Here is an 18,524-nt window from a genome sequence, read left to right on the forward strand (position 1 = left end):
CGAACGTCCGTATTTCGACGGCTCGATTACCGCTACTTGTGGGCCTCAGAAAGCTGTTCCTCGCTTCATGCCCTGCACGGAGTAAACATTAAGCAATCACGACGTTCTCATAGGTAGTTAGCAGCAGAGAGGATCCCGCTTCGGCCCGATCACTAATCATGGCGGTGACAGTTGGTAGGCCGACTGTGCATGTATGCAGCAAGTCAGCTGAGGGATGACGGAGCACTGGATGGTGATCGTTGCCCAGCGGACCGCGGGCTTTGCTTTTTGTGTTCTTGTCGTTTCTTCTTCTGTGCGGTGTCCTGCGATTTGTGTTCTCGTCGTCGCGACCCCGGAGTTCACCGCTACCGCGTCGGGGAAGCCACCTCCACTACCCGTGCTTGCCCAGTCGGGTTTAGCGGCCCACGAGATCAGGCCGCAGCCCGCAAAAGCGTTCAAACCGCCTGGAATTGGCCGACCGACCCGACGACGGCTGGCGGCGCGCGAAGCCTGTCTTCCTGCCTCAACCACGTCTCTGACACCTCAGTCCCAGGGACTGCCCACCTCCCAGCAGCCACACGAGCAACACCACGACACTTCTGACCCGCGAGCTTTGCTGCCCCGGGAGGAGTGGTGTGTGCACTCGCGTTCTGTGAGCCCTTCTGACCGCCGGACGGCCCTTCTCCTGTTGCACTCGCACGTCCGACATCCGTCACTCCCAACGCCCTTTTGCATCGTCAGTCCTCAGGACTACGTCTCCGCAGCTCTTCGGGGGCGATTCGACTTTGGAGGGACATGGTCGAGGAGACTGACTGCCACAGATCGCTCTCCTCTTGATGCCTCCTACTTTGCGTCCGTTCCGCGCTCCCTACCCATAACACGCCTCCCTCCCGAATCGAGTGACCAGACCAAATTATCCTCCTTGACCCGAGAAGGGAAGTTTAGTCGGTTAGGTAGCGAGTTATCGCAGCATCGCTTTGCTGAGCTCCCTACCTCGCCAGGATGAGACCGCCTGAAGCACCGTCGTCACCGGTCTTTCCCTCTCTAGACCCAATCATTTTAGATGGCGACATGGACAAGCTCTATCAGGACAGTGATATGGATTTCTGGAACAATCATGACCTCCAGACTTCGAATACCAATGCCGGCCGAGAATTCGATGATCTGCTCTCCCGATCCTCCGTGTCCCGAGATGTCTCGGACAACGAGCCCTGCGCATCCCCGTCCGAGCTCTCCATCAAGAGACATTTGCAAGGTCCAGATACCCTGAAGCAGCATCATGTCCTCTCTGTCGAGTCCCCGTCTGATTCGCCGGAGGAGAACTCGAGTCCCAGTTCCTCGTCGGAGTCGCTGAGAGACCATGGGCGCAACTCGTCGGTCGCTTCGATGGGCTCGGCAGCCCACAGTGAGAGCGCGACGAAGTACCAGTCTGATGGTTGGCTGGGTTCGGAGATGCTATCTGGGAAGGAAGACTCCTTTTTTGACATGCATGCCCTCGATCATGGATTCTCGATGGATACAGATATCGAGTCGAGTAACCGAGTCATGGACTCGGCTTTCGACTTTGATAGTGCGGCCAGCAGCCCCAGTCCTTTGAAGACTGAAGCCTCTTCGGCCCCAAAACCGCAGAAGGCTTTCAAGACACAAATCCGAAGTCCGTCAAGCTCCGCAAGCCATTTCACACGGCCCAAAGCGGCAGGCCCTGTAAGTTCGATATCCTTTGTTAAAATTCTCATAAAACCTAATAATCTATTCACAGATTCCACCTACAGGCTCCCCATTCCACTCAAATAGTTCCAGGGAAGCCTCTCCAATGGCCTCGATGCTGCCTCCACGATCCGCCTCTGCTCAGTGGGGCGGGCGCTCGCCCTCGTCGGCTCTGGAAGAGACATTTGGAGGAATCACAATGAATGGTACATCTCCGCTGAAGGCGAGTCTGTCTCCAAGTATGAGTTTTGGTCATGACGGGATGGGCATGGGGACCCCGGAGTGGCAGACCGAACAGGTTGCAAGCTCTCGAAGCCATTCTCGTCCCATCTTAACAGTCCACCCTACGTCTCTGAAGTCCCGAGTTGAGACCCAGATCCCTATCCGATTAACTCTATTTCCTCTGCCCGCTGGCGTGAAAAAGCTACGCCTTCCCAGTCACACCATTTCGAAACCTAAATTCCTTGCGAAGCCCGATACGGAGCGTTCACCGGACACCCTCGAGTTACATACGAGTCTTGTCTGCACCAGCGCCATGCAAGACCAGGCAAAACTCAAGAAGGCATTTGCCAGAGCCCGTGGTGAGATCACTCGACGCCGTCCCAGTGCGGAACCCGGCGCCGAGGAAGGATCTCAGGACGAGGAAGAAAAGCCTTTGGATGGAGGCGAGGTGAAAATTTGCAGCGGGTGTATCCAGCGTGAGCGAAAGCGTGCGTCAAGAAAGAAGCAAAGGAAGCCAGACGAGGACGAACTCTTCCAGAAAGACGAAGAGAAACGAGTTATCGTCTTTAATACCAACCAGATCAAGGAATGGGTGGAACCATCGAAGAATTCCCCGCCCGGATTTTCAGAGTCTGCGGCGTCGTTCGTCCCGCGGGGGGCTATGCAGGTCGAGCTGCCGATGCGGATAGCATGCTATTGCAGGCATCAGAATGAAAAGCTTGGTTTCCAGTACGTATATCGAGCTCTTGTTGGCTACTGATCATACAGCTGACGCCGTTTTAGGGTCATATTCACGATCAAGGACCATTTGGACAATGTTGTCGCTCAAGCAATCACCAATTCCATCATGATCACAGATGACCACAAAACACATGCGGCACCTCCCCCTGCACCTCCCCCTCCGAGTTCTGCTCTGCCTGATGGGACTCAACTTCCTGGCGCTGGTGTGTTTGTTTCCGGACCGAGTCATGATGTGTCCAATACCTCCACCATTGGGCCGCAAGACTTCCGAATGTCTCATTCCTCTTCAGACCTCCAAGCCTTCCAACAACAGTTCAATTCTCAGTATCCAGTAACTTCTGCGCCCTTTGGAGTCCCTCAAGGTTCCACCACTTCGACATCTTCGTCCCTCACGCCGCGCAACCTTTCAAGGCAGGCGTCGCCTTCTGATCTTCCAGGACCTTCGAGCAAACGCCGGAAGCACAGCAACTCCGGAAAGCTGCCTCCGGGACTGACTATGACAAAACTGGACGGTCCTCAGTCTGCTTCCGGACATGCAGGGGCATCATCGTCCAGCAATGGGCCGCAATTCAGTTCCGGTTCGCGTACCTTCTTGTCGCCGGCTGAGAGACCGTTTGTCACCCCAATGTCCATGTCTGGTCAGTTCGGCAACGGCCCGCCCACCCCCAACAGCAACGACAACAACCCTTATTTCAATTCTGTGCCGCCGCCTCAGAGCCTAGACAACCTGACACAACAGTCACTTATGTCTGCGCCCGGCTCAGCGCATCCAAGCCGTCCAGGAACCCCGCCAGGACCCTCTCGCAACAACTTCCCAGACCCGAGTCAGGCACTGAACCTCGGTCCCAATCCAGTCAATCAATTATGGCCTCCGTTGAACAATACCGGTAACCGCCTACCGGCGGTCATACATAAACTTGTCCCTGCCGAAGGCTCCACCACCGGAGGCACGGAGGTGACACTATTAGGTAGTGGCTTCTATCCGGGCATGGAGGTCGTCTTTGGCGACACCCTGGCGACCACCACTACTTTCTGGGGCGATAAGTGCTTGAACTGCCTCACTCCCCCGGCTCTCCAGCCTGGCCTCGTTCCGGTCGTTTTCAAGCATGAGCATCCAACTTTTGGTCAGATGCAACAATCCCAACCAATCATACCAAAACAGCAACACTATTTCCGCTATGTGGATGATCGGGAACTTCAGATGTATCGACTGGCTCTGGGAATTCTTGGACAGAAGCTGCGAAATCCCACGGACGCCTTCCAAACGGCCCAGCGCATCATGGGCGGTGACCCAAGTACCCTCTGGAGCATCCAGAATGACCTGCAAGGCGGAAATGGTGGCCAGAGGCAAGTGCCTGGTCTCAACTCCCAGGGACAGACCAGTGACTTGGATTCGAAGATGCTCACTTACCTTGAGTTCATCGACCTTGACGACAGTCCACGGGCGCCCAAGTATAACACACGTTCCACGACGGGACAGACGCTTCTGCACTTTGCTTCCTCCTTGGGGTTGACGCGATTTGTGGCTGGACTGCTTGCTAGAGGCGCGAATCCCGATGTCCAAGACAACAACGGACACACGCCTATGCATTTGGCCGCGTTAAGTGGGCATGCTCACATTGTCCACCGTCTGCGATTAGCTGGTGCCAATGCCTCGGCTAGAAGTATCCGGGGTTTCACGCCTGCAGACCTCGCAACCTCCCTCCAAGCCCACCAAGCAGCCCTGATCCCTGCTCATCATTATCGCTCTCGTAGTGCTGGTTCTTCATCCTCGCTACGTCGCCGTCCTAGCAGTTCTGCTTCTCTGAGCTCATTCTGGGAAACTTCATCGGCATCTGGTTCTCTGAACCATGCTGTTGATGATTCAGATGACTCCGAGCAGTCTGACTCCGAGGCTAACTACTCGGCCTCACGGCGGTCGAGCATCCATCAGGACACATCACCCTTATACTACACTCAGTCCAGAGAAGGTAGTGTCCAAATGGAGGGGGTGCATACACCGGCAGAAGCCAACACGGAGGAAGATACCTCCAGCTTCTCTCCTCCCGCAGCTCTGGTTGCCTGGCGCAATCAGCTGGCTGCTCAAATTCATCAATTCCAGCAAAGTGTTGGGAAAGCATTCCCCAATCTTCCAGCTCTCCCGCCGATGCCAGCTTTGCCTGACTATCAGGCATATCCAATGATGCGACGGATCAGCAACCTCGTTCCTCACAGGCCCGGCTCCTCTTGGTCATCTAAGGAGGGTTGGTGGGATCTCCTAACAGGCAATTCCGCGCCTGCGAACTCCGAGCCGCCTGCGTATGAGGAGCTTTACCCGCACAAGGAGACGGACGAAGACCATGAGATCAAGAAAGCATCATTGGTCACGGCTGCTGCAGACGCGGCGCTTGATGAGCACTTTGAGGCGAAGGAAAGCTCATCTAAGCAGACCCCGGCCCAGGAAGAGATCAAGGATATCAGGATTGGCCGCAAGTCCATCTCGCGTGAGCAGCAAGAACAGCTGAGACAGCAGCAGGCGCGAAAGATGAAAGGGCTTGGAAGTGATCGCAATCTCTATTTCTTCTGGGTAGGTAGCCTCGTTCTCTGCTGGCTTGTTTGAGCTTGCTAACGTTCTTTTCTACAGATTCCGGTCTTGCTTCTGGTCCTTTGTGCATGGCTTAAAAACTTGGTCCCTGGTCTGTGGCAAGGGGTTTCACAGGGTTATGAGTTTATGAAGGCTCGTTACACGAATCGAGCTCTTGAAGTTGGAACGTGATGGGCTTCACTATTCTGTTTTCCTAGTTGGGGCAGGTTTTTCCCCCATGGGTGTCTCCATAGATGTCTTGTTCCATTTGTGTTTATTTTTCCACTTTCCCCTCTGTCTGTCTTTTGTTTTCCTTTGTTTCTTTTACTCACCATTTAATGACGGGACACAATTGTCTGCGAGGACATTTCTCACTTTCTAGGGTATTCTTGTTGACGGGTTTCTGGTTGAGAACTGCTGCTGTCAGACGCGATCCTGGGTATATTCAATGTTCGAAGTTCTGTAAATAGGGAACTAGTAATCAACCATTATTTGACCGCACATGTCTCTTCTCTAATTTAATAAAACTGCTGAGATGATAGAAATTGAATTTGCGGGCAGCGGAGAATGAGCTCCCACGGTGCCAAGATATGGTCCGTGCGTGACATCCAGAAACGCGGGCACCAGGGACAGGCAGTTCAGGGAAACACACGGCCACAGACAACTGCTCCGGCTCCTGTTGATGCTCCTGCGCCATATCACAGGAGCGGGATGGTGGCTGAAAATATAATTGCCATGCCCGATTAGTTGTTCGGGAAATATGGATGCGTCAACTGAGGCTGGCCTGAACAAGGTAACTGGTATGCGAACGTTGTCCAGCACTGTCGGTGGATGCGCAGCTCACCCAAACCCCAGTCGAGTGTACAGATCCGTCCGGTCTACTTCCCGACGTTCAAGCCATCCTCTCGAGGAGGCTTCCCCTGAAGAATCTCCACTGGAAATCACCGAGTCGGCCAGTCCGTTCAATCGAGTCACTCCACATCGACCTTATCCCCGCCAAACATGCTCCTGACGAGCAGGCGACACCCGGCGATGCCGCCCCAAACACAGTGCCGCACCGACGACACCAAATTCCGGGTCTGCGCCAAACTCCCTATTTGAAAATCTACCTTCTCCGCTGCGACGATAATGAAACCTACAAGGCATCGTCCAGAAAGTTGCTGCGGGAATGGATCAAGACACACGCAGCCACGCAGCAAGCGAGCGGTGGCCCTGGCACTCAGGATAACCACGATGCGTTCGAATGGCTCATTCTGCACGTTCTGAAAGATGGCGATCCTCCGGAGAAGACGGCAAGCATTTCAAAATGGCCTGGCCGTGGCTCTACTTCCGTCCTCGAGAAAATCAAAGCGGACTTCAATGGGTCCTCCAAGCCAGCTGTTGACCGGGTAGCTCAACTCCGGCTCCCCAAGCCCGGAAGTAAGCAGGAACCTCCCGAATTGATCGATCAGTTGAACGACCTGGTTGAGAAGATGAAGAACGCGATCCTTGCTTCCTTTGATCTGCGGGTGGGGCAATACGAGGAAGACATTCGAGAGAAAGATTCCCAGCGCAGCTTGCCTGGATGGAACTTCTGCACTTTCTTTATCCTCAAAGAGGGTCTGGCAAGAGGTTTCGAGAACATGGGGCTCTTGGAGGACGCTCTGGTAGGATATGATGAGCTTGCAGCAGGTTTGGAAACTGCTATTGCTGAATATCTATCCGGTACGAGCGACCAGCATGGAGGTGTTTTCTTGCCCTACAGCAAGGACAGGAAAGAAAAAGCAGAAGCAGCACTGCAAGCCATTGAAAAACGGTCGTCTAAAGGAGACGGCGACAAAAATGACAGTGATGGCTCTGATAATGACGACGGAAACGACATCACGCTGGGCCTTGATGAAGAACATTTCCCTCTTGATTCCTCAAAGAAGCCGTATAGAGAGATGATTTTGGCGAACAATATCTCGATATTCGACTTTCGCACGTACGTCTTTTCTCGACAATTGACCTTACTTCTCAGAGCGGCCGGGGCGCCATACTTGCGAGACAAGGAGAACACAGCAGACCAAAAGTCAGGGCAAAAGGTCAAAGAGGAAAACCTCAGTCTTCTCGCCGAAGTGTGCGAGCGAGCAACTGAGTTCATCGGCGTTGCTGCCCGCACCCTTAGATATGATCTGGAGTGTGGCCTGGCAGATACTCAAGCCGATGACGCCACCAAAACAAGTGTGATAAATAATATCGTCTCCTCTTGGACATACGCTGCCTCCTGTCAGATCTTATCTCAGACTGCCACTCCGGCCCTAATACTGCCTGAGTCGTCTTTGCGAAAAGCAAGAAACTCAACCGACGCATCTGCCGCGGCCGCAGAAACCAGACCCAACATCCCAAGACGATCGAGCTCTTTACTCCCACCTACTGCTGCTTCAGGACAGTCAATGAAGCATGCCACTTCCGATCACCAAACCACCAGCAACCAGGCAGCCCCAAAGACAGGCAGTGAGGATCTTGCATCTGGCAGAGGCGAACTATGTCAGTTGGCCCGGGGGACTCTGGAAGAGATTGGTAGACGAAGTGGATGGGTCGAGAAATGGAAAAATCTCAATCTGCTCTTCGATGATAGCACTGCCGCGTCGGATGAGTTGGAAGAAGTGACATTAGATAATGACGACACTCAGACAACGAAGCAATCCGCTTCGAATCACGGCCATGCTTGTCGACTGGACGGTATTGAATTGCCGGTGTTGAGACGTGCCCTTTCGTCGAAAGAGAAGTTTAATCTTCTATATGAAGAACTGGCTGACCAGATGTGTCGCCACTATATTGCTGCAAGCCGGACGAGATCTGCGCAGGCCGCAATGACAGAGATCGCCTTGATGAGATTTCGCCAGGAAGATTACAAGACCGCTGCAGCCTACTTTCATCAGATAGCCCCATTTTACGCTAACAGCCACTGGGTGGTGCTGGAGGGTACCATTCTGGAGCTGTATGCTCGATGTTTGAAAGAGTTAAAACAGAATGAGGAATACGTCCGCACTCTACTGAAACTCCTTTCTCGATATGCGTGGTACATTCAGTCAAAACTCTCAAAAAGGCAGAAGATGACGGCCGCCTTGTCTACTCCTTCTGCTCGAAGTGCTGTGCACCCTTACATCGAGGACTTGCTACAAGCCTCTGCAGGCCTTCAGAAGGAATGCAGCGTCCCGCTGACCGATTTTTTCGGTGATCTGGAAGTCGATCCAGAAATCCGCCACTACGAGGATAAGGATGGATTCCAGCTCCAGCTCCGCTTGCGGTTCTTTTTGGACAAAGACATCAAGATCGAGTCTTTAAAGATGCGACTTGTCAATGGGAGAGGTACCCAGGCTAATGAGGTCTGGCTTGAGCACTTGGAGGAGATGTTGATTAAATCATCGTCCACCAAGTTGCTGATTGGGTCTTCGGTAAGTGATATGGATGCAGTATGACATGTACATTTCTGACTGTGTGTAGACAACGCTGCAGGGAAAATACTTTGTGGACCGCATTGAAATGCGAACTGGGAATATTGTTTTCACTCTCGGGGGGGCCAGTTCGTCGGCATTCCCGCCTGGGTTCAGGGACACAGATGAATCTGAGGAAGAGAAAAGGCCATATATCTGGTGTTATCCGCCGGTTAATGGGCTTGAAGCTAGACTTTCCTCTCCACACTGCATTAATCTCGAAGAGATGAGGACGTTGGAGATTGAGCTGGAAAGTGGGCGGAATGCTGTGAACAAGGGCGTACTCCGTGTACGACCTGCAACGGCTGGCCTACGACTTCGAATCTCAGAAACGACGATAGTTGATGGGCAAATTGAGATGACCCCCAATCCGGAGTCGGGCAATATCGAATTTGTCAATTTTGGGCCCGATGCCTCTGTTCGGTTCCGACTACCGTACACGGTTGATGAGAACCATACCATGCTCTCGGCGAGATTAGAGGTCGTATATGTGACGGACAAGGGTCGTTTTACTTATTCTTCAGCCAACACGATCGTCTCAACCCTGCCGGTCAGCGTTAATGTTCAGGACATCTTTAAGGACGATGTGCTATTTTCTCGATTCACAGTGAGCCCGGCGATGCTGGTTCCTCTCCGAGTTCTAGGCTGTGAGATTCCGAGCTCGGAGTTCTATGAAGTGGAATCCAGCATTCAAGGCCCGGTTGCGATGGATGTCTTCCCGAAACAGCCGGCTTCGATCCTCTACAAGATCAGGCAACGACAGAACCGGGCGCGAATGCAAGGCTCAAAGCGATCTCTCCGTCTTACAGTCAAGTTTACCTGTCTCGATGAGGAATGTCTGGCGCTCGTCAGGCAGAAATTTCGAGAGGCCATTGAGCGGAGCAAATTTGGGCACTTGTCGCGGCTGCTCACTCCATATATCGTGGAGGCCTTTCGAACGCAGTTGTCCACGTCGGACATGGAGACGATCGGATTGGTGAGGGAGGTAGAGATGTTGCCTTTTGAGAGCGTGCAGTGGGGGGTTGTGGTGAGCGCGCTGAAAGAGCCTCTTCGGAAAGAAGTTCAAGATTGGCTCTTGCAATGGCATGAGGTGGGTAGCCTCGATTAACGTAGTTGAAGCCAAAGTTAGCTGACGTTGTGCAGTCCAACCCTGTGCTCCGCCTCCCAGATCCCGACCCATCGATCCTCAGCAAGCAGATCGTCATTCCTGTCGACGTCCCCGAGGTCGAGGTTGTGCATACGGCAGAGTTGCGACTGAGCAATCTGACAGGTCAACCCGACCGCGACCCGGTGCATGCTGCGGTTGGGCACATGATACCGGCTGAGCTGCATCTGCGGCATACGCGACGATGGAGTTCGTCGGCGGAGAGCGTCCCGTTGGAGTTTTCGTACGAGATCCATGCAAATCCGGAGTTGTGGCTCGTGGGTGGTCGCAAACGGGGAAATTTCACTGCTGAGGAGGGCGAGACACGCACGTTTGCCATCATGCTGCTACCACAGCGCGCAGGGCATCTTCTGTTGCCTGCCATTGAGATCAAGACCTTTGCAGCGGCGACTCCGGCTGGTGGTGGCAGTGCTGGTGCGGGGGGACCTGCAGGCGGTCCTTTGCAGCACCAACGACGGGCGATCCACAGCGAAGTAGACTATCGAAATCACGGTGAAACAGTGCTGGTGTTGCCGGATCTGAAGAAGACGACTATCAGTTTAGAGTCTGGGAATCCACCGGGGTCGTGGCTGGTAGATTCGGAGTCAAGGACTGAGATTGACGTCTGATGTAGATAGATATTGTCGATAGAATATATAATCTTTGATGTTATCTACATACGTCTGACAAAGTACATATACATGCCGTATGGGGTAAACAGTAAATTAGGGCTCAGAGTTAGGTCTATGACCCACAGAACTATTACCTAAGCTATTGAATTTATCTGTAATACGCAGTACTCAACACAAAGACGTGTAAAATTACGTACGGAAATTTGCATTATAGGCACGGATGCACCCCTGTAAGGACTCGTAAGATATCGGGACCAATACGAATGGCCTGACCGCTCACCGCTTAGAATACTGCCGGAACTATTCAGCGGTGTCCATACCCCCCCTCGATGCCAAGACGCTACCTAAGATGAGCAACTTGCCAAGAAATGCATCTATTGATCCATATATCTATAGTTCCTAACTTCCTACCTAGGAGGTAAGTCCCCTCCACCAGTAAGAATTCGCATGAATGCCATAACCCCCTTGGAACTTGAAGTTTGGTAAAAGGTCCCTGGCACTATGTGCATTGTGCACCCTTCCCGCCCCACCGGCCTTAACTCTATCCAGAGATGGATGGCCCTTGTCGTCCTCAACAAAATGGATGGGGCTTCCCCAACGGAAATTTAAAAAAAAATTGAGGCACGTTATTAAAAGATGGGGTACGGAGTATGTATGGAGTAAGTACGGGGAGTACGGAGAGTACGGAGAGTACGGAGGAGATCGGAGAAATAACGGGCAAAGCAAACAGCGAAGAGAAAAAAAAAGGTGGGATCTGCCAGCACTTCCCGGATCATGTGATGTGATTCATGTGATTCAGATTTCTGTTTTTTTTTCCTTTTTTGGCCCCGTAATAATAATAAGAATAGCGATGATGATGGTAATAATAATAAGACCGTATTATTTAAGAAATATTTAACAAATATCTTTATTTATTTATTTATTCCTACGGAGTATACTCCATACTCTCTAATTCTGTCTGTTCACCGTCCGGGTTAGGGTTTCTTCGAATGGTAATATTAATAGCTGGAACGATCATCTGTGCGTCTCACTCAATACTCCGTACATATTATTCAAAGGCCATGTCATCATGAATTTTCTTTATATAAAACAAGAGAAGTGCCACCCATGGATCAATGATTGGGATTCGACTTGGCCTTTGTCCTAGGCGTCAACCGTATCATAAGAGGCTTCCTCACCCATAAATTGAATGCCTGCTGTTTCTCCCAATCCTCGCATTGCGGAGTCCATTCCAGATCGAAGTGGAAAAGCAGCCGGGCCAAGACCAGTCTCATGTCAAAGTACGCGAGGCTATACGTATAGTGAGTTAGTTGGTCGCGCAGCGACATGTCAAGTAAGGTATTTTTGCAAGATAAAAACTTACTTCCTGCCAAGGCAGTTTCGGGCCCCAACTGAGAATGGCTGGACGACGGATCAGTTATCCATCGCGAAAGGTCCGGCAGCATCGTCTAGCCAACGTTCTGGAATGAACTCGTCGGGTTGGGTGAAATGCTTGGACGAATGGCACATGGCATAGTTGAAGACGGAAATGGTCGTCTGCCACGGTCAGTTAATAGCATGGTTGCAAACACTTCAGGATACACATCTGCAGGAACGAAACCACAGGCCATCTGCTCGGGAATTCTCGTCCTGTGCGGTAAATTGCCCGCGACGGGAGGATAGATACGCATTGCCTCATCAGGACACGCCAGCATGTACGACAGACCGTTTACGGTGGTGATGTTGATTTCTTCTTCCGAGGAGAATGTGCTCCGGACTTCCTGCTCCAGCTTGCGGAGTTTTTCCGGGTTTTTGACCAGATAATACATCACGCCAGACAAGACTGTCGACGTCGTGTCACTCCCTGAAATCGCCAAGGTCGTCGAGTTGGCAATAAACTCGTGCAGCGTTATGCCGCTGTCCGGGTCCGTGATCCGAGTCACCAGATCGGACCGTTTCCCGCGCATCTGCCAGCGCCGCATGGCCTTTTCTCGTGTCATCTGCCAATGGTCTTTGCGAACTTGGACCAGACGAGCTGGCACAAATCTCTGCAACAGGCGGTTCAGGGTCCGATAATAGGCGGCTGCCCGGAAGTAGGAACCGACTTTGTTGATGTCGAAGATGAACGATATCCAGGGTGGTAGGTGGAGGTCGTGAGACATCCAAAAGATTCTCCAAATGCGAGATCCCCGATGACGTCGAAGGTAAAAAACTAACACAAAATCCAGTTCTTAGTTATGTGGACCAGACAGGACGCCATATCCCGGCACGTACGTTGTACCACTGCACCATATCCACAGTCGACTTTCCTGCAGCGCAGTGCTCATGCAGCCGTCGGATGAATGCAGAGACATATTTCTGGATCGTCTCTTCCTGCTCTCTCATCGCCTTTTCCGAGAACCCGTGCGAGAGGAGGCGTCTCAGCCGTCCATGACGCTCCCCTGGAGCGTAGAAGACGCTGGCTTCCCCCGCTGAAGTGTTTTCGTAGAACATGGGGTCCTTGGGCACCTCGCCCCTACCTGGCCGGTGGCCATATATCTCCTTCCAGGCCTCTGGATTTATGCACGCAAGCTCATCTGGCGCGATTCGGACAACATCTCCATATTTCTGATGCGCTCTGTGCACCTCAAATGGGAGACGACCCTGAAGCAGAGCGCTGATATACCATAGGCGCGAACAACGTGCTAGAAGGGGACCCGGATAGGAGGATAACGGATGGAACCACAGATTATAGATCATTTGCCACGAGGACATAGACACCCAGCTGCTCCCGAACACAAGTACTTAGCATCAACGGTCTCCAATTCGGTCACGGTCTCCGATACTTACTCCGCCCCCTATAACACCAACTCCGACCAAGATCTTGGCGATGAAAGAATCCATCGCAAGGTCCATGCTAGACATCTGCAGAAATGTTTTTGGAATATGAAAAGCAGCAAGTGGATAAACTCATGTCAGCGATAACTAATAGTCAGATGGGAGTCCCACGGCATTGAAATAGGTCCAACGCAGCGGAGATAAGCCAGGTGGTTCTCCGTTCGAAAATCCCGTCGCCGCCCCGGCGCTCCGTCTTCTCCGTCTGAGGTTCGCCCGCGAACGTTGCTGTATGATGGAGGTAGAAAAGGGGGCTAGTAGACGTCAGTTGACGTTCTCCTGCTCAAGACTCCCTTGACTCGGACCATCTTCAGGGTGACCGCCTTCGCTCTGAGTACTCCTAATATTGGCTTTTAGGATCTCCAAGCAGTGGGAGGCACTGCTCTTCCCCGCTTCCAGAACCAGCGGTCGTGGCTCGAGCCCGGCCTCCATTGCTTCGATTTGCGCCAGCGCCATGCTAGTGAAGACATAACCTTTGATATTGGTTTCACCGGCCTTCAGCCTTTCTTCGACCAGTGGAAGAATCGTCTTCACCCGTTCCACAATCCGCTCTCTGTTGACCCTGTTTCTCTGGAGGGTTGTCGGATCCAATGCGTCCTCTTCCAGCTGTGTAACGACCTCGATGCACAGGGTGATTGCGGCATGCTGGATGGTCTCTCGGAACAGACCACGCCCAACTACAAGCAGTCGAAAGAAATCCTCGTCCCGTTCCGGAGAATGCACGACCATGGAGTTATCGAGGCATACTTTGCGGGAATAGTAATATCTCGCGTCGTGACGTGCCTTGGCCGCATAGGGACGATGGAGAGCCAAAAGGAAGCGCCGCAGCAAATGATCCAACAGGTTGCTGTGAAACGTCGTTGCAGTCTGGTCGGTCGACGACGGAGGGTAGGTTTGCAGAAGTTGCTTGCTGTCCCGCAAGGCATTGAACATCTGGGTGCTTAAGCGGAGAATCTCGTCGTAGGATTCTTCAGAAAAGAAGTGATTCACCCTCCGGACCACCTCCAACCGGGTGCGTAACGACTGTCTGAGGATGATCTGTAAGGACGTCTGTGTCCACGTCTGGCAGGCTGTAATCGACTGCGATGTGCTCGTGGTGTCGTCAATCTGGTCATCGTCAACATTCGTCGGCGGCAATGTGTCAAAGTCTTCCATCGAAATCATGGGGGGCATTCCTGAGTCGAGCGCTGACTGGAGGTTCAGTTCAAATACTGTACTCCAAAGTCGTCTCCGAATCTCGGCTTGCAAGGGAGACATCCGGGCGAAGTACTGGGGGGCACGATGCAAGCCCAAGAAAACTGCCGTTCGCAGGAGGGTGCCAGCAGCTATCCAGACCAGATTCCCACCAGCAGCATTGACCTGTCGGGCAAGCACTAACAGACATTGGGTCTGCAGTCCGGCCACCGTGAGTCTGTCTCTCTTTTGCAGGGGAGCTGACACCCACGCCTGGGCGGTATAGATCCATTGACACGCCAAAGAGCGAAGATGGATTTCGTCCGGCGCATCCCGGTAAAAGCGGGCACCGATGGACATCACAAGCATCAAGTTGACCACGAACGTGGTGTGAGCAGCATGGGGATTCGACCAATACTGACAGTACTCCTTCCAGAACGACGGAATATGCAGGATCCTGAACGGGCCTTCCATGATTCTGATGTAGTGACTGACCAAGGCGTCGGCCATTTCTCTCGGAGGGATGGTCTTTTGAGCCTCCTGAACGGACAGGAGAGGGTTGACGCCCTGCATCTTCAGTCTCCTTGCCAGGGCTTTGCTTTTCCTGACCAACTCCTGTATTTCGAAACTTAGCAGATCGCTGTTGAGTGAAGAATGGTCGTGGGTATCTACGTCCACGCTGGCAGTGCGCATTGCATTAAACTGAAAACTGTCAGCCGCCCTGGCCTGCAAAGATGGTCATCTTCTGTTCAGAAACACACTTGCATGAAAGTGTTTGTCCAGTTACTGGGTCCCAACGGCCGCGTCTTCGACAGTGTTCCTCGCAGCTGACGATTTCCGCCGACCGGATCTGACTCCCTTGGTCGGGTCTGCTGGTGACTGTTGACATATCTGCTGCTTTAAGAGTCGTAGTTGATCGCTGATGTCTTGAAGTCTTCTCTCTGCATCAGGGTTCGCCGGCCTTGAAGACGTATCGAACGAACCCGTTGTCCGTACGGAAGGAACTGCATCTGAAAGACCGCGACCAGCATGTTCGTGCTGTGCTCTGCCTGGAGTAGATGAGGTTGGACTGAGATATGTTGATATTGCAGGTAGGGTCGGAGCTGCTTGGCTGATAGACCTCGATGATTGAGCCAAGGACGTAACTTCACTATTACCATTATTATTATTATTATATGTACAGACCGACTGGGTCCGTCTACATCGGCTGCAAGGATCTTTGCGGTCACATTTCACTTTGCGCCTGCGGCAGCGGGAGCAGGAGACGGCAGGCCGGCGCCGTTTGCGGAGCCCTGAATCCATTATTGTCCCCGTTCTTCTGATTAGAACGTCACACTGCTGTGCTAAAAGGTAGAGTGAATGTTGACTGCCAAGTCGATCGGTAAGAAGATCTATAAGTCTGCCGTCGGGGAGCGCGGACTGTCGGGGTTAACGAGCGGGAAATTCAGGACAGGCGGAGCATGACGTGAGGGCCATCCAGGAACATCGGACTCGCATCTGAACAAGCTGCAGACCTCCCGGATCATCTGTATAGCTGACAATATTTCCAGATCAGTCTGCAGCGATGCTTTTTGTCTTGATGAGAGATGTGATGTGCTGGCTGACAATCAGTCATACGGAGTTAGCGCCTTGGCATCTGTTGGAGGACCGGAGATATACTCCTAGGTACTCCATAGGTAGCAAGTCCTGATTCCTAAGGGGCTGGGCTTGCTAAGATTACTTACTTACATCCATTCTTGAATCCAGCGGAAGTTGGTTCGCGAGAGAGGCATACCCAGATCGGAACTGAAATACTGCCATTTATACACTATGAGAGCTACCTACCAAATATAACCGGTCTATATGACAGGGTCATTGTTTATTGCATATATTTATTAAGCCGAATTGCTACCTATTCTTTAAAAAAAAAAGCAAGATAAATCCTGAAAAAGCTAGTAATAGAATAAAACCTTGGACACAACGTAACAAATTAGAATACCATATTAGTTTCCATATTAGAAAAAGAGGAGTACCCCAGTCCCTGTCTAGATAAAAGTTACAACATCATCCTAAATAATAATGGGCTGTGTTATTATCGCTATTTCTACAATATATCTTCCTGCTACAACTCTCTATCTGGTAATATACTATTTACTGACGTTCACTCGATGCAGTCGACCACAGTCCCAACCCCTGCAATGCCGCCTCTTGACAGGTCAGGTCAGACTCGCGACAACAGACGTCTAAGGCGGCTTCAGTTCGAACGAGCAACGATAACATCGTACAGGCCCTTAAGGAGGGCAAGGATACATGGTTTGGCAATGTCGAGGTCACTACTAAAGGGGGGGGGTAACTGTAAAGCTATGCTTGGAGTCTTCCAAGACAGTTCGCTTGCACATCCACATAAGAAGCCCCTTCGGAAAGCTGTTGATGGTGATGAGCTTCTCAGGTAATTATGGGCGCTCCACTTGAGAGATCTCAGGACCTAAAGAGCGCAGGTTGGAAGTTCAAAGAGCACTACTGAATGTTGTCCCATTGTCCTCGACGTCAGGAATGTCTCACATGAATGAAGCCAATGATGTAGGGTTCCGCTGTACTCCGTAATTACTTGTAATATCTGACGATCTGATCTGCTGGGATACAAATCTGTAATTTTCAATACCAATTCAGGTACTCTGTACTCCGTACACTAGATTGCAAACGCAAGAGCGGGATCTGCGCGAGTCTGCCGCGACTAAGATCCCTTAGTGCAGCAGCGTGGTCTGCAGATCTTTACCTGTAAAATCTTGTACCTAGGTACTGGATACAATCACATGGGAAATCGATGACTGACAGTCGAGAATGAACTGGTATATTATTGCAGAGTAAAATTATTATTTTATTACTATCATCCTTCCAGATTATAACCCAAATTGCTACTCCGTATTATTATTATCACTAGCTAGCTTTGTTGCCAGGTATAGATTACCTAAGTACAGTCCGTCTATCGGCCAAGATCTCATAGGCAAAGAAAAAAGGAGTAACACAATTGGCCGATTTCCAGGCGGTGAGAGAGGAAGACAGCAGTGCCTGGTCCCTGACACGACAATTTATTTCCCGAACCTTACCATCCATCCATCCGCCCGCCCGCCCGCTTGGAGAAGCTTGTACGGAGTCTGTATGTATGTACTGTACTGTACTGTATTCATTTTATTACATACTCCTAGGTATCGCCGAGTTTTCAACGAGCGCGCCCGCAACAACCATCCAAGGTTCAGTCGTTCAGATATGGATGTATGCTCCGGAGAGCATCATCAATAATCAACACGTCAGTAGCATTAGTAATTGCTTTTTTTAGTCCATGTCACATGCCACCTTACTCAGTCCGAGAATAATACGGAGTAGATAGATATCATCTGAGCGCAGTAGTTGTAGTAATGGCAATAGATGCCAGTCTGCCTGACTACTTACCTATCCAGGCAGGAGTCGATGCACACATGACGAGAGAGCAGAAACTCTATTTACAATTTACTAATTCCCTACCCCAAACTCTCTCTCTCTGGTGATCTGTGATCTGTGATCTGTGATCTGTGGCTGCTGCTGGCTGGCTGGCTGGCTGATCAGCATCCTCATGAGTCACGCTGGATAGTTAGCTTTTTGTGAACAAAAGAAAACATATCCATCCAGCTCGATCGAGCGATTAATTGATCTGCTTATTTTTCTTTCAAGGCTGGCTTGCTGGCTAGCTGAACGGAGATCTCCGAAGTGTGCAGATGGCAGATGCAAATGCTCCGCCACAGGTTCATGCATTCGAAGAAGTGTTCTTTATTATTACTTGCAGAGGTTGTTACATGCATGCATACATGCATGCAAACAAGCCTGCATGCTTCGTGTTCAGTTCGCTAAAAGTAAAAGTAAAAAAAGGTACGCACTGGCAGTTTACACAAAAAAGAAGAAAAGGGAAAAAAAAAAGAAAGGAATGATGTTCCGTCCAACACTCCAACGGATGCTATGATATCATTTCATGCATATATGTAGCATGTAATATGTCTGCCTGCCTCGGCAGATGTACCTGCATCTGCGCCCCAACAAAC

The 18,524-nt window shown here is 51.4% G+C and overlaps 4 protein-coding genes across 4 annotated transcripts; 2 read left to right on the forward strand and 2 right to left on the reverse strand.

Annotated features, from left to right (window-relative positions):
* Positions 1-214: 214 nt before the first annotated feature.
* On the forward strand, positions 215-5,404 carry T310_2674 (Membrane-tethered transcription factor (SPT23); the record flags this gene model as incomplete). The annotated part of the gene is made up of 5 exons (XM_013474473.1): positions 215-932; positions 1,028-1,683; positions 1,739-2,637; positions 2,692-5,215; positions 5,273-5,404. The coding sequence occupies 5 exons, from the start codon at positions 215-217 to the stop codon at positions 5,402-5,404; spliced, it is 4,929 nt and encodes a 1,642-aa protein (XP_013329927.1).
* A 568-nt stretch (positions 5,405-5,972) lies between these two features.
* Positions 5,973-10,443, forward strand: T310_2675 (TMEM1 family protein; the record flags this gene model as incomplete). Its single annotated transcript, XM_013474474.1, has 4 exons — positions 5,973-6,012; positions 6,068-8,631; positions 8,681-9,760; positions 9,814-10,443. 4 exons carry the CDS (start codon positions 5,973-5,975, stop codon positions 10,441-10,443), a joined length of 4,314 nt encoding a protein of 1,437 aa, XP_013329928.1.
* A 1,451-nt stretch (positions 10,444-11,894) lies between these two features.
* On the reverse strand, positions 11,895-12,918 carry T310_2676 (uncharacterized protein; the record flags this gene model as incomplete). The annotated part of the gene is made up of 2 exons (XM_013474475.1): positions 11,895-12,473; positions 12,700-12,918. The coding sequence occupies 2 exons, from the start codon at positions 12,916-12,918 to the stop codon at positions 11,895-11,897; spliced, it is 798 nt and encodes a 265-aa protein (XP_013329929.1).
* Positions 12,919-13,563: 645 nt separating this feature from the next.
* Positions 13,564-16,206, reverse strand: T310_2677 (uncharacterized protein; the record flags this gene model as incomplete). The annotated part of the gene is made up of 4 exons (XM_013474476.1): positions 13,564-15,198; positions 15,328-15,622; positions 16,090-16,133; positions 16,201-16,206. The coding sequence occupies 4 exons, from the start codon at positions 16,204-16,206 to the stop codon at positions 13,564-13,566; spliced, it is 1,980 nt and encodes a 659-aa protein (XP_013329930.1).
* Between the last annotated feature and the right edge of the window lie 2,318 nt (positions 16,207-18,524).

Source organism: Rasamsonia emersonii, assembly GCF_000968595.1.
Source record: "Rasamsonia emersonii CBS 393.64 chromosome Unknown ctg1118621760035, whole genome shotgun sequence".
Taxonomy (NCBI): domain Eukaryota; kingdom Fungi; phylum Ascomycota; class Eurotiomycetes; order Eurotiales; family Trichocomaceae; genus Rasamsonia; species Rasamsonia emersonii.